The sequence below is a fragment of the Perna viridis genome, chromosome 10 (genome assembly GCF_037379345.1).
Source record: "Perna viridis isolate PV_CMFRI_1.1 ecotype Kerala chromosome 10, ASM3737934v1, whole genome shotgun sequence".
Taxonomy (NCBI): Eukaryota; Metazoa; Mollusca; class Bivalvia; order Mytilida; family Mytilidae; genus Perna; species Perna viridis.
In genome coordinates, this window is record NC_142454.1 from 28,717,600 (window position 1) to 28,730,168 (window position 12,569).

Sequence of the window (12,569 nt, forward strand, 5' to 3'; positions counted from 1 at the left end):
ACTTTTACGTATATACATACAGTACAAAAGCGTCATACCACATCAATGATAGATCCAGAGATTTTCAAATAAAGGTAAAGGGGCGTATTAGGTCCCCAATTACAAAAAAAAACAATAAGACAAAAAGGTACATCATATTCTCTTTGTTTGCAATGCTTTAAACAACGACTTTGTTTTTTATTATTTTCTTTAATAATACTTTTTTTTTTTAAATTTTCAAATATTAACAAATACACAAAAATGTCAATGTTTTTGTTTATCTCTAACCAAATCGGAACTACTCGGCCAAATTAATTCGCTACACTGAAAACTTCGGCCGAATCGGTACGACACTGACCCATCACAGGTTTTGTCTATCAACACACAAAAAAAATGACATACTCTTCTGTTGTGCAACGAAAAAGGCCGAGTTGTTTCCATTGCTTGCTCACAATGCGGTAAAACAAAATAATCAAATCCCGTACCATTCTTTCACAATAATTTGTGTTTACTAAGTTTACAACGTTCATCTACACACATCATTAATTTAAGAACAAATAACATTAAGAATCTTGACTGTTTTTAAATCCGGATTTACCACACAAAACGGGAAAGTTTTGTATCCATGGCAAACTGCAGCTGCAAAAAAAATAGAAGACGTGTTTTTGAGTGAATGACATCAGAGAAATAGAAATTGAATCGTTACTGTTTCATACTTCAAATTGCAATGTGGATTAAGTCCCATGGTGTTGTCTAACGTCTGTGGATCAGGCATTAAGCAAAGAAAGATTGTTAGAGGAGAAAGAGGTTACATAGTTTATTTTACCTTTTTTTTTATTTTCAAAAAAGAAAAGTTGCAAAGTCTGACGATTGTGCAGCAGCTGTACAATAATGTGTTTAACATGCCAGCGATAAATCTTAATATAGTACATACAAAATATAATTTCTAATATGACCTGTTTCAAAGTCATGGTAAAAAAGTGATACACAAAGGACCAACATTCCGTGCATTACATAGGCTTCATCTATTAAAAAATATGAAGAAACTAGTCCGAATATCATCGAAATAAATCGCGGAAACTTCATTTTAACATGTTTCACCTTTTCTTACCAGAGGCTGGCCGTTTATGTCCTTATTTAATACCTCTTTATCGCTCGGGGTAAAATAATGCGACATAAGGGGCCAGCCCGTGGTTAAACAGTGATAAAATGGAGTTTCCCTGATTTGTTTCTTAAATATTTACTGTAAATAAACATATTGATTTTTGCTATTTTCGCGGTGAACAGAAAAGCGCGAAAAGTAGTACTGGCAAAATGGATTTTTCAGTATTAAACACTAATCATTTCTTGAAACCGTGACATTGATACCCACGAATATGTTCACATGACATAATCGGCTAAAATTATTACGTTTACAATATATATGCAACTATTTAGTCAGATAATCAAAACTAATCTCGTTCAGTTTTAACAGTCTGGTATATTTTCAATTTTAAGACTATAAATTGAAACTACTGTTATAATGTATAGATACGCTTTCCATGTATTAAACTAGGATATATTATTCATTTCCTTACCAAAACTCCCTTTTTTATCAACAGCCACCATAGCACCAAAGAATGATGGATAAAACTGTATTATTGGTGCCATTGCTTGTTGCAGCGCTTTCGCTGGAGTCATCCCATTCTTCATCATCATCACTGCATTGAACCTAAATAATGCAACCAACTTGCAATTAAATTCGCGAGGTCGCTTCAACTTCTAAGTCTCAAAGGTGCTTGAGGACAGGTCCCTGTATGGAGCCTCTTTTCAATGCATTTTTTTCCATTTTTTTCATAAATATTTGTGTTCTCAACTATTCCTCTTTCTAAAAATTGATTCTATAATGTTTGTTTGTTTGTTTGTTTGTTGTGATTTTGGAAATCTCAATACTTGTACGTAGTTTTCTTTCCGTTTATCATACATTTTTATATTGCTTTGTCGTGTAAACAGAACCAGAAGATAATTAAAGGGTCCTGTTCCTAAGCACCCGGATAAAAAAAAGTAACAACATCCCATTGGTGGGTTAAAGCAACCAAGGGAACCAAGATTTTAGCAGAAATCAAAAGAACGTAATCCAAAGATAAAGACCAGAAATGGAGAACAGACATACACAACAAAGAACATAAAATAATCAAATAATACATACAAAGTCACAAAAGTAAATGAGCAACTCAGACTCCACTAAAAACTGGAAGCATGGACCAGGTGTACCCAGTAGGATAAGCGTCCTCTGCTTTTCTAGAAACACAAAATGTGAAAGTATGATATTCATTGGCACATTCATATCAATTTCATTTCTTTTAACCCATAAAACGACTGATAATTTAATACAGTAGACCCTATCCTAATTGAATCCTGGATGAACCGAAACCCTGTCTAAAGCAGACATTTTTAAATTTGAAGATCTTTCATACAAGTTTATAGGTATTTGTAACCTGTAATAAAACCAAACACCTGCGCACGGTTTTTCAAAAGATTTATCTATCCACTGGATAAGACTAGTGTAATCTTAACAAGTTATACACTGGATAAGTATTTATCCAGCCGATAGTTTTGGAAAACTGACCATGGGCACAGGTCTTTTTTTTTCAAAAGTTCCACTGGACAAAATATATCCATTGGAATTGGATGAGACTAGACTAAATTCTATCTTAGAAGTTATCCAATGGATAAAGGTTTGAACAACCGGGCCCTGTTGAACAAATTCTAAAAGGTTTCGGATTAGATAGGTTTTACTGTAAAAGGTTTCGGTTTAGATAGGTTTTACTGTATTTTGTTCATATCAGTTTAGATGGAAATGTTTTTGAACATCAACATGATCAACACTTTAACAGTATTTGAGAGTCTTTTATTCAAATTAAAAGGCTAAGAAATTTTCTTCATTGGCATATCCCAAATCACCACTGGCCGATCCAGAAATATATGAAACAGAAAGTGGGAAATCCAATCTAGAAATTTGAAAAAAGGGTTAGGTTCAAGTAATCCGTATTCTCATTTTTGCCAAAATTTAGCACGAAGTTATCAAAATATTCACCATAAGGGGGGTCCAACCCCAGACCCCCAGGATCTACCACTGTATCACTTTTCTTTGTTCGAAGGATCCTAAATATTAATTTCAGTCGATACTCATATTTAATACTGGTAATGTAATACATACGATGGAAGAAATCTCATCATAATATCTCCATTCCCAGTGGCTGCTGCCCCACCCACGCCATTCATTGCATATGACCCAGCTCCCATTATGGGGGAATCACCGACACGCCTGTAAAAATTCAAAGGTAAAAATAGTACAAAAGTTTTCAAATAATTGAAATGGCATTTTACATATCAGTAAAACATTAACATCAGTGTCGTGAAATAGGTTATTAAAATTCGTTACATGGAAGCGGCCCTCCAATTTTCTACGCAGAGGGTAATGTATGCACTACATTGTATAATTGGAAGATTTTTTACATGTACACAGTATGAAGTTGAGACCATAGCCGTAGGAAGCAAAAACTTACTAATACTGTTTCTGACATAGGGACAGGAAATGGCCCTCCCACCTCGCGCAGCTCAAGGCCCCCATAAGCTGTGGATGAATGATGTCCTTTATATTAAAGTACATAACATCTGGAAATGTCATTTTTATTCTGAACAATATAGAAAATAAGAAAACCGGTGAGATATGTATAAAAAAAACATTTATGTGAAAATTATTGGTACGCATACCGTACCTGTCAATATAATTGATACGGTCGGAGCAGTACCAATCGTACCGTATCCTATGCCCATGTGAACACTGCCTTTGTGTGAAAGGGTAATCAAAGGAACATGGATTCAAACGGTACACGCAGAATAAAAAAATAAAAACAAAAACAAAACAAAACATGAACCAAGGATTTGAAGATGTGTTTGAAGAAAGTGAGAAACCAGGACTTCACTAAAAACTGGAAGCATCGACCAGATGCATCGGAAAAGTAAGCATTCTCTTGCCACCGAATTGCTCATAAAATGTAACGTGCGGGGTAAGTGAAAGAGGAGAGGAAAACTATCATCATATGGTAAACAAATCTGCTCGCGTGGTGCAGATGGATACACCATTCGTGCAAGGTAGAGCAGTACATCATTAACATTTTCGCGATTTTGAAGTGAGAAGTGTTGAGTAACAGAGCCTAGTATAAGCTAGCCGATTGTATAACGAATCAGGGTAAGGGCGGATCTAGACACTTTGAAAAGGAGGGGTACCAGTCGGGGTTCCTTCGAAAAAGGGAGTGCTAGGACATCAGTTGCCATTTGTGTCATTTTACACAAGAAAATGACAAACTTCCCAATAAAATGAGGGTGTCAACCCAGTCACCTCCACCTCTAGATCTGCCACTGCAGGGAGTACCAAGTTATACCCTGTACTGTAGGTCTACGGACGAGATTGGCGGTATCTGGTTCAAATAACCTAATGTTTGAAATAAACATATTCAGGCAATTGAAGAATCTTACATGTTCTAACTATAAAAACCCGACTCAACAAGCATTTGCAACCTATTTTATAATTACCATGTACATGTGCCTTTCATATCCTCAGTATGCTCGTCAACTCCATTTTCATTAAATCATATATGAAGTAACAGGTTTAAATGATAAGAAAAGTCTATTCAAAAAGTCAAGTTTTCCTGTCATGTAAATTATAGTTAGTTTTAAAACTTTCAAACCTCTGACAAAGCCAGTAATAATCTCCACCTCTAATGAAAGAAAGTATCGCTGCGCTGAAATTCAATTAGTATAGTCAGGGCGGATCCAGTGATTTTGAAAGAGGGGTCCAAAAAGGGGGTTCCAGACTATTGTTATTCTTTGGCACCAATTTTCACAAAAACTGACATTTTTACTTTTTTAGGAGGTTTAAATCCTTCGAACCTATCTGGATCCGCCACTGATAGTACTCATGTCTTGTGATTTCATCACATCATGGTCAGCTGAGCTAATTGGGTATGTGAGTCTCGCCACGTGACTCCGCGGTTTCACGAGATAGGGTCCTAGTCAACCATTCAATTGCATGGAGATTGGCCATTTAGAGAGCGTTGAGTATTAAAAGCAAAATATCTTTTTGTGTAAAAATAGCGATTACAAAGTACATAATATCCAGTTGTACACCATAAAAATGTTAAGAAAAGCATAAAAAAGAATATTTTGAATTGTAATGCAGCGGTTTGAGAACCCGGAAGTAAACAATAAAATGCAGATCGATCGTCGGATTTCAATACGTTCTACATCGGAAATTCCGGAAAATGAAACTACAACTAAACTTACAAACCCTAAAAGCTAGCGCAGAGTAAATCAGTGCTGATTAGGTCTGTAGAAGAGACTGTCTTAATGAAACATGTTAACGTACCCAGGAACTTTGTGGTTCAGTCCATTGGTCGAGGTTCCGGCGCTAATATCGCCATTTTTATCGATTGCTATCATTCCAATAGTATCGTGGTTATCGGGAGAAATCCCAAGTGATTTACTGTTCCTTCGTGTCAGCAATTTCCTTTTATCTGGTGTATAAGGACCACAACTAGATTTAGGGTCTGGGGTTACATTCTGTAGAAAAATAATATAATTACATATTTGTTATAAACCTGAACACAGACGCAGTGATAATAAAGTCCATTTATACATGCATCAGTGCATGGCGGATACAGGTGGCGGTTCTGGTATCGGAACCCCTCCTTTTTTCTGTAGAAAAAAATGTAAAAATTCGTGTTTGAGTAAATAATAGTCTAGATCTGGACTCCCTTTTCTGGAATCTCCTTTTAAAACATATATCTGGTTTGCAAAAATCATAACCACTTTTATACATATATGACTTATTTAATACATGTAATATTTTCAGGAAAACAGATACATTGTATCAAATCAGGAGTGATTAAAAGTTTCTACCAATTAACCTTCAAATCTAGGGGGGTCCTTTTTTAAAATGAAGATTTTGCATTTCACCATTTTCATCAATGCGCCTGTAACTTCTATTACAAGATGTATCAGAAATTAATACATACCCTCCTAAAATTTGGCTGACAATTATTTTTCTGCCAGGTTTTCCAATCCATGTAAGATTTATTTGTTGTTAAAGTTTCCACGTTAAATCCCATTTCTCCAGCAAATAAGGTGGCTGCAATGAAATAAATAAAGCACAAGTATTGTACATGTATGCATTGCAATATTAAAGGCATAAAATGGTCTTTAACACCACTTCAAATATTAAGTAGTAGTCTTTGTAAAAATCATGCAAAATCTGAAAAAAATCGATACACCACAAAAAAGGCTACATATTTTTATTTTTGTAATTAAGTTGTTTTATGGGTGTATATTATGAAATGTGTAATTAGTCATTCAGATCTGTCTGCTCATAGGAGATAATCAAGATTGAAAATCCAATAGATTCTATTGTATTTGAGTGTCATTTACAGAGTTATCTCCCTTAATTTTAAAACCTACAGTATAATCTATATAATTTTAATCTCCTATGAACACGGGTAATATGGAAAACTGAAGGCTAATTTCTGTTCACTATGGCAATTTAAACAAAATATCAAAAAAACAAAAATATGTAGGCTTTTCACCTATGAATCACATTTTGCATGATTCTTAGCTAGAGTGCTAGTTAAATGCCAGTCTATGTAAGAATCAGGCAGTGGATGGATGAAACATGGTATAAAAAAAAACACCATTTTGAAGGTTTAATATGACAATAAGCACCACCAGAATCAAGAAAACAGACAAGATTTTCCATTTCATTTGTTAAATTGAGTTATAATTTTATTGAAATGCACTGAAAAATGAACATTTCAACGGCAGATAACTCTGTCAAAAACCTTATTTTTCTAACATTCTATTTAACAGTTTCTGAACAAATCCAGCGATGCAGAGATCAAATAATGGTCTTTCCAAATACAGAAAACATCCTTACGTGGATCGTTACGGTGTATCCATCTGCGCCATGAAAACTGATTTATTCAACGGGTCATAGTTTTCCTTTCCTCTTTCGTCTACCCCGGACTTGACTTTTTATAAGCAACTCGGCGGGTGTTTCTAGAAAAGCAGAGGACGCTTATCCTATCGGTGCACCTGGTCCATGCTCCCAGTTTTTAGTGGAGTCCGAGTTGCTCATTTGCTTTTGTTACTTTGTATGTATGATTTTAGTTACAAGTACTTTATGTTCTTTGTTGTGTATGTCTGTTTCCCATGTCTTGTCTTTGTCCCTTGATTACATTCTTTTGATTACCTCTATAACCTTGGTTCCCTTGATTATTCTTGAATAGAAAATATATATGTGTAGTGTCAGATGGTGGGGTTTTGACATGCATGTTTCAGATTTTTCCGTGCAATTTTGCCTGATTCTTACAAAAACTTACACTTGAAGAGTATGAAACCTTCCACCTTACTGTGAAGTAAAAACAAAAAATAATATGCGCACCTCCTAAATAAATACACTTTTGAAAATAGGATAGGCATATATATATATGGGAGTGACATTCAACTTCAACAGTGCTAATAGAAAAAAATGACATGCAAAATTTTAAAACAAAAAATAAAATAGCTGCAAAAATAGAGTGCCTATGGTAAATACATATGAAAATTAACCTGATGTACATTTAGAGGAAGTGGAATTAAATTATCCAATCAATCCATCCTGTTAAAAGAAAGTATAATGATGTATTAAGTAAACCCGTCTATGAGGTGTGGAATTAGTGAAATTGTCATTATTTTAAGGAAGTTTTCGATTTTTTCAGGACCTCCAGAATTTTAATGGACCATCAAATTTCAATTTTAGGACATCAAAAGTCCATTTCCGTACCTCCTCAAATCGAGTTGTCAAATATTCAAGGAGCTCCTGATATCAAATAATGTAGATCCTTAAAGAATTGGGGACCTCCATAATTATTTAGGGACTCCTTTAGATAACAATAATTTTGACTAATTCAATGCCTTATATGCATCCTTGCGCGGGTGCAAACAGTTTTGAATGAAACCAGAATTCTACTTAAGAAAAGTGAAAATATATAACCAAATTGTGGTTAAAATAGGTATGGCAAAGAATGGGTTATCTACCAGGACATTGTCCCAGGATTTTGTTAGATTATTTGGCATATAGCACTGTCTTCAAACTGCATGAATATGACATTTAGAGACGTCAGAGAAACGACTTTGTACACTTAAAATGATGATGCATAGGCAGGTCCACGGCCTTGCAGCTTCCCCTACGCTTGACAATTTTGGTTGATCATTATCATATATACATGTAGAAAAACTTAATAATCCGGTAAATGTTTATACCTTGATCTCCAACAAGTAATGTATGTTCTGTGTAATCCATCACAGCTCGGGCTACTGCTATAGCTGGTTTAACCATCCTCAAGGCACCCACAGCTCCCACAGCCATTGTTTTACTGAAAATGATTTCATCTTACTCTTAAATTATTACAGTCTGCATGCATATGCAGCCTGCGAATATGGTTTGCGGGAATTAGGATACATAATGGCATTCAATATGCATAAATCAACCTGTGTTAAAACTGGGAAGAGTTTATTTTCCTATAAGCATGTTCGATATTTAGTTGTAGACAGATTTTACCCACTTCAATAATCCAGGAAAAAACAGAATAACAATCATGGCAAATACAGCAACATGTAGAGCAATTTCTTCCTCCGTTGAGTTTAGAGAGTTATTAGAAAACCGTATAGTTTAGGTTCAGTGACAAATTATTATAGAGGTCCTTCGTATGCCTTAAACAATTGTATTACCCGTCCATTATCATAGCGTCTAGGGTGGTTTCTCCGTTTTCATCGGGACTCCCTCCGAACCCCACAGTACCGCGGCACTGCGAAGCTTCACACTGACTACACCCTGCCACCACAGCGTCAACTGCTGAACCCCCGTGGAGTGTGAGTTCTTCCCATGCTAAAAATTAACAAGTACTATGTTACAAAGGATAGCCGACGCAGTAAAATTTGTTCTCTTTACTTATAATTTTCTACATTTCATACAGGAAATAACAGATGATTCGCAAATTCATTTTTCGATACTATTTTTTCGAACGCCGCAAAGTTATTCTAGTATTTGACCAATCGGAAAACAGAATTGCGATCAGGTGACTTGCGTTTCCATAGAAAAGCGTCTTCAAGGTCAAAGCCATACTGACTGTGTCGGGAAAAAATCATAATCAACAAAAACAAAGTGTATAGAGATCCAAACATTTTTTTAAATCTTCCTTTCACAATCAAAGTATCCATTTTGAAATCCTCACGGGGTTGCCATGGGTCAATATAGCAAAGAGAGAGACGAAATCGAACAGTTGAAAACTCATATAAAGTCACCAGTTTAATTTGTTTATCACGGTTACACAGTAAAATCTGCTTATAACTTATTTCAGAGGACAAGTGAAGTAAGTTCGTTGTAAAAGAAATGCATCATAATACAGTGAAACCTGTCTCAAAAGAACACTAAGTAATCCGAAAAAAATTTGAATCATGGTAAACCAAGCACCCCTCCAAACCGAAGTCCAAAAGGGGTTCGGATATTAAGACAGATTTCTAGGCACAACAAATTCGTTGTAAGGGGAATTTTTTTAAAACACTCTTGTCAATAGGACAAAGGAGATTATCGTAACTTTTTTGTTACAAATAACGCATTGCATATTTTAATTATTTAAAGAGAAAACTTATCTAGATTTTATTTTTAAAAAACCCTTGATTTTCGTTTTCTTTTCCTTTCTGGTAATAATTTCCTTCTGGGTAAAGGAGAAAAAGGTCAAAATACCCGCAAACACATCTGACGATTACATTGTACCAGGAATAAGAAATAAATCAACGTAATATTTCGAGTCGTCGGCTCAAACGCATAAATAAACAAAGCCGATAAATGTCTGGACCCGCATCACCATCATGTACATATATTTGTTAGCACATAAGTATCTTTAATACCATGTACCTGACAAAAATGATAAAATTTCTCCATAATAGAAGGATGCACATCTTCAATATGTACATATACCTAATCATTGTGCGAAGTTTGAATAATATTGGCTGAACACTTTTTGATCCGTTTTACAGATTATACATTAAGTAGGTAACATTCACGATATAAAATGACAACAAATGACGAAATTAAACATGCTTAAAATGTAGGAAAAAGTTAATTGAACATCTTCACAGTAGAAGGTTGTACATCTTCAATATGTACTAAATTACTGTGCAAAGTTGGAATATAATGGTTTAAATATTTTTAAGTTACAGATTACACAAATTAAATAGATATGGTTCACAGCATAAGGTGACATTAAATGGTCAAGTTAAACATGCTAAAGTGAAGGGAAAAATTAATCAAATTTCTACATAATAGGGGGTACACATCTTAAGTATTTATATAAAAGTTGTGCAGAGTTGCATAATATTGGTATCCTCTACTTGTTGACCCATTACTTCACTCTTATGAGGCTGACTTCATAGCTGATCTGATCCAAAAGAAGGAACACTGTTAAGCTAAGTTATTTAATCTCAGTTTCCGCTATATAGATGACGTATTAACGTTAAGCAATCCTAGTTTCGGGGATTTTGTACATAGCATCTACCTCAAAGAACTTTAAAGGATACTACAGGCACTGTGAAGTCAGCCTCATATTTTGACCTACATTTTCAGTTAGAGATCGATCGATGGTAAAGGAAAACTATTGACCAAACTATACGACAAACGCTATGACTTTTCATTCCGTATTGTCAACTTTCCTTCAGCACTTGCGTATGGAGTTTTCATATCATAACTCATACGTTATGCAAGAGCGTGTCGTAACTACGCCGAATTTTTATACCGAGCTAGACTTCCTACACTTAGGCTTCTGGAACACGGTTATATAGCTACAAGATTGAAGTCATCACGTCAGAAGTCTTATGGTCGTCATCATGAACTCTTGGATCGTAACAGTGTATCCATCTGCACCATGAAAACTGATCGATTTGTTCAACGTGTCATAAGTTTTCCTTTCCACTTTCGGCTACACTGGACTTGACTTTTTATGAGCAATTCGACGGGTGTTTTTAGAAAAGCAGAGGACGCTAACCCTACCAGTGCACCTGGTCCATGCTCCCAGTTTTTAGTGGAGTCGGAGTTGCTCATATGCTTTTGTTACTTTGTATGTATTACTTTAGTTAATTAACTTTCTTTGTTGTGTGTGTCTGTTTTCAATGTGTGGCCTTTGTCCCTGGACTACATTTTTTCGATTTCCGATAGAATCTTAGTTCCCTTTATTACTCTTTAGTACTTTTAGATTACACATATTATGTACCCCTAAACATCACGGACGAACAGACGGACGGAGTCGAGCGGCCATTAGACCTGCTTACGCCGTTGGTAACGTAGGTAAAATATGCATTGAGTCTTTCTATATTCAATGAAACAAATGCACTGACACTTTTGAAAATATGAGAAGAATGCATCGCACCAGATTGTATACTGTAAAATAAATATATGCACAAACCTTCGTTCGAAATTCAAATGCACATGCATGCATTGATAACAGATTGTATAGACAGGGGTAATGTACTGGAATAATATGTCATTTCCCAACAGATATTTAAGGGCTTTATAAATCACAGGGAATTGAGTTCATGAGTTTTATCCATAAATCAGGGACTTTATATTACACTCCCTGCATAAAACGATAAAAAATTGTACCAGAGCGTTACTGTTCTATGGATTTACTTTACTGTTTACTATCCACGATGGTCCCCACTACCTCGTATAATGATAATTGTAAATAAAGTTTTTGATATAAAACAGTACCTTTCCAATGTGAGATAAAATGTTCAAATTTTCCAGAATGAGATTTGCGGCGTTGATAAGTGATTCAGTGAACCACAAAATTAGAAAATAGCTTCGGACAATAAATCCCAAACACATACCTACCGTTAACTTTTATATATGACTTGGGTCCATGGGCATTAGTGTTTATAGATGACAGAGCTTTACTATCCTCACATACCAATAGACAAATCGATTTTTTTCCCTAGGGACACCACGTGAGGGGCACTTGTAAAGCTGCGTCATTGATAGGAACAAGTATAAATTTGAGCCCGTGATTGAATCCACAGGTAATGAGAGAAAGAGGGTCACTGGGAAAAAAAGAGTATCAATCTATGGTCATTTCCCCCAATGACCCTCGTTTCCTCATTATTTAGCCTATTGTTCCCGTGCTAAGTCCTGGGCCCATGGCTGTACATGAATGCGTAGAAACAACTTAAGTTCTATTCAACAAATCTGTTTGTTAGAAATGCAAAAACCTACCTGCTTTAGTTGCATTCGATACAAACCACGTGTTTATAACAACTGGTAGGGACTGTGAGCCGCAGAAAGAAAACAAACACAGGAAAAAACAAAATGAAACTGAAAGTAGCGACATTTCCAATCACGTGGTCTTTTTGTTTGATCACGTGCCTAATATAAAGCCTTAAAATATTTATTATAATTGCCATAATTCGCGTATAATAGTAAATCGATAAGACTCAAGTTTTGAATACCATAATTAAATGAAACA

At 35.3% G+C, this 12,569-nt stretch overlaps 1 protein-coding gene across 2 annotated transcripts; it reads right to left on the reverse strand.

Annotated features, from left to right (window-relative positions):
* Window positions 1-477: 477 nt before the first annotated feature.
* Window positions 478-12,474, reverse strand: LOC148605258 (N(4)-(Beta-N-acetylglucosaminyl)-L-asparaginase-like). Of its 2 annotated transcripts, XM_088548090.1 has the most exons (8): window positions 12,320-12,474; window positions 8,785-8,941; window positions 8,317-8,429; window positions 6,039-6,151; window positions 5,390-5,583; window positions 3,179-3,286; window positions 1,557-1,690; window positions 478-618 (listed from the first exon to the last, which is right to left on the reverse strand). In XM_088548090.1, the coding sequence occupies exons 1-8, from the start codon at window positions 12,432-12,434 to the stop codon at window positions 527-529; spliced, it is 1,026 nt and encodes a 341-aa protein (XP_088404216.1). In that variant the 5' UTR covers window positions 12,435-12,474; the 3' UTR covers window positions 478-526. The 2 variants fall into 2 exon arrangements, with proteins under 2 accessions (XP_088404216.1, XP_088404217.1); XM_088548091.1 differs by lacking the exon at window positions 3,179-3,286.
* Between the last annotated feature and the right edge of the window lie 95 nt (window positions 12,475-12,569).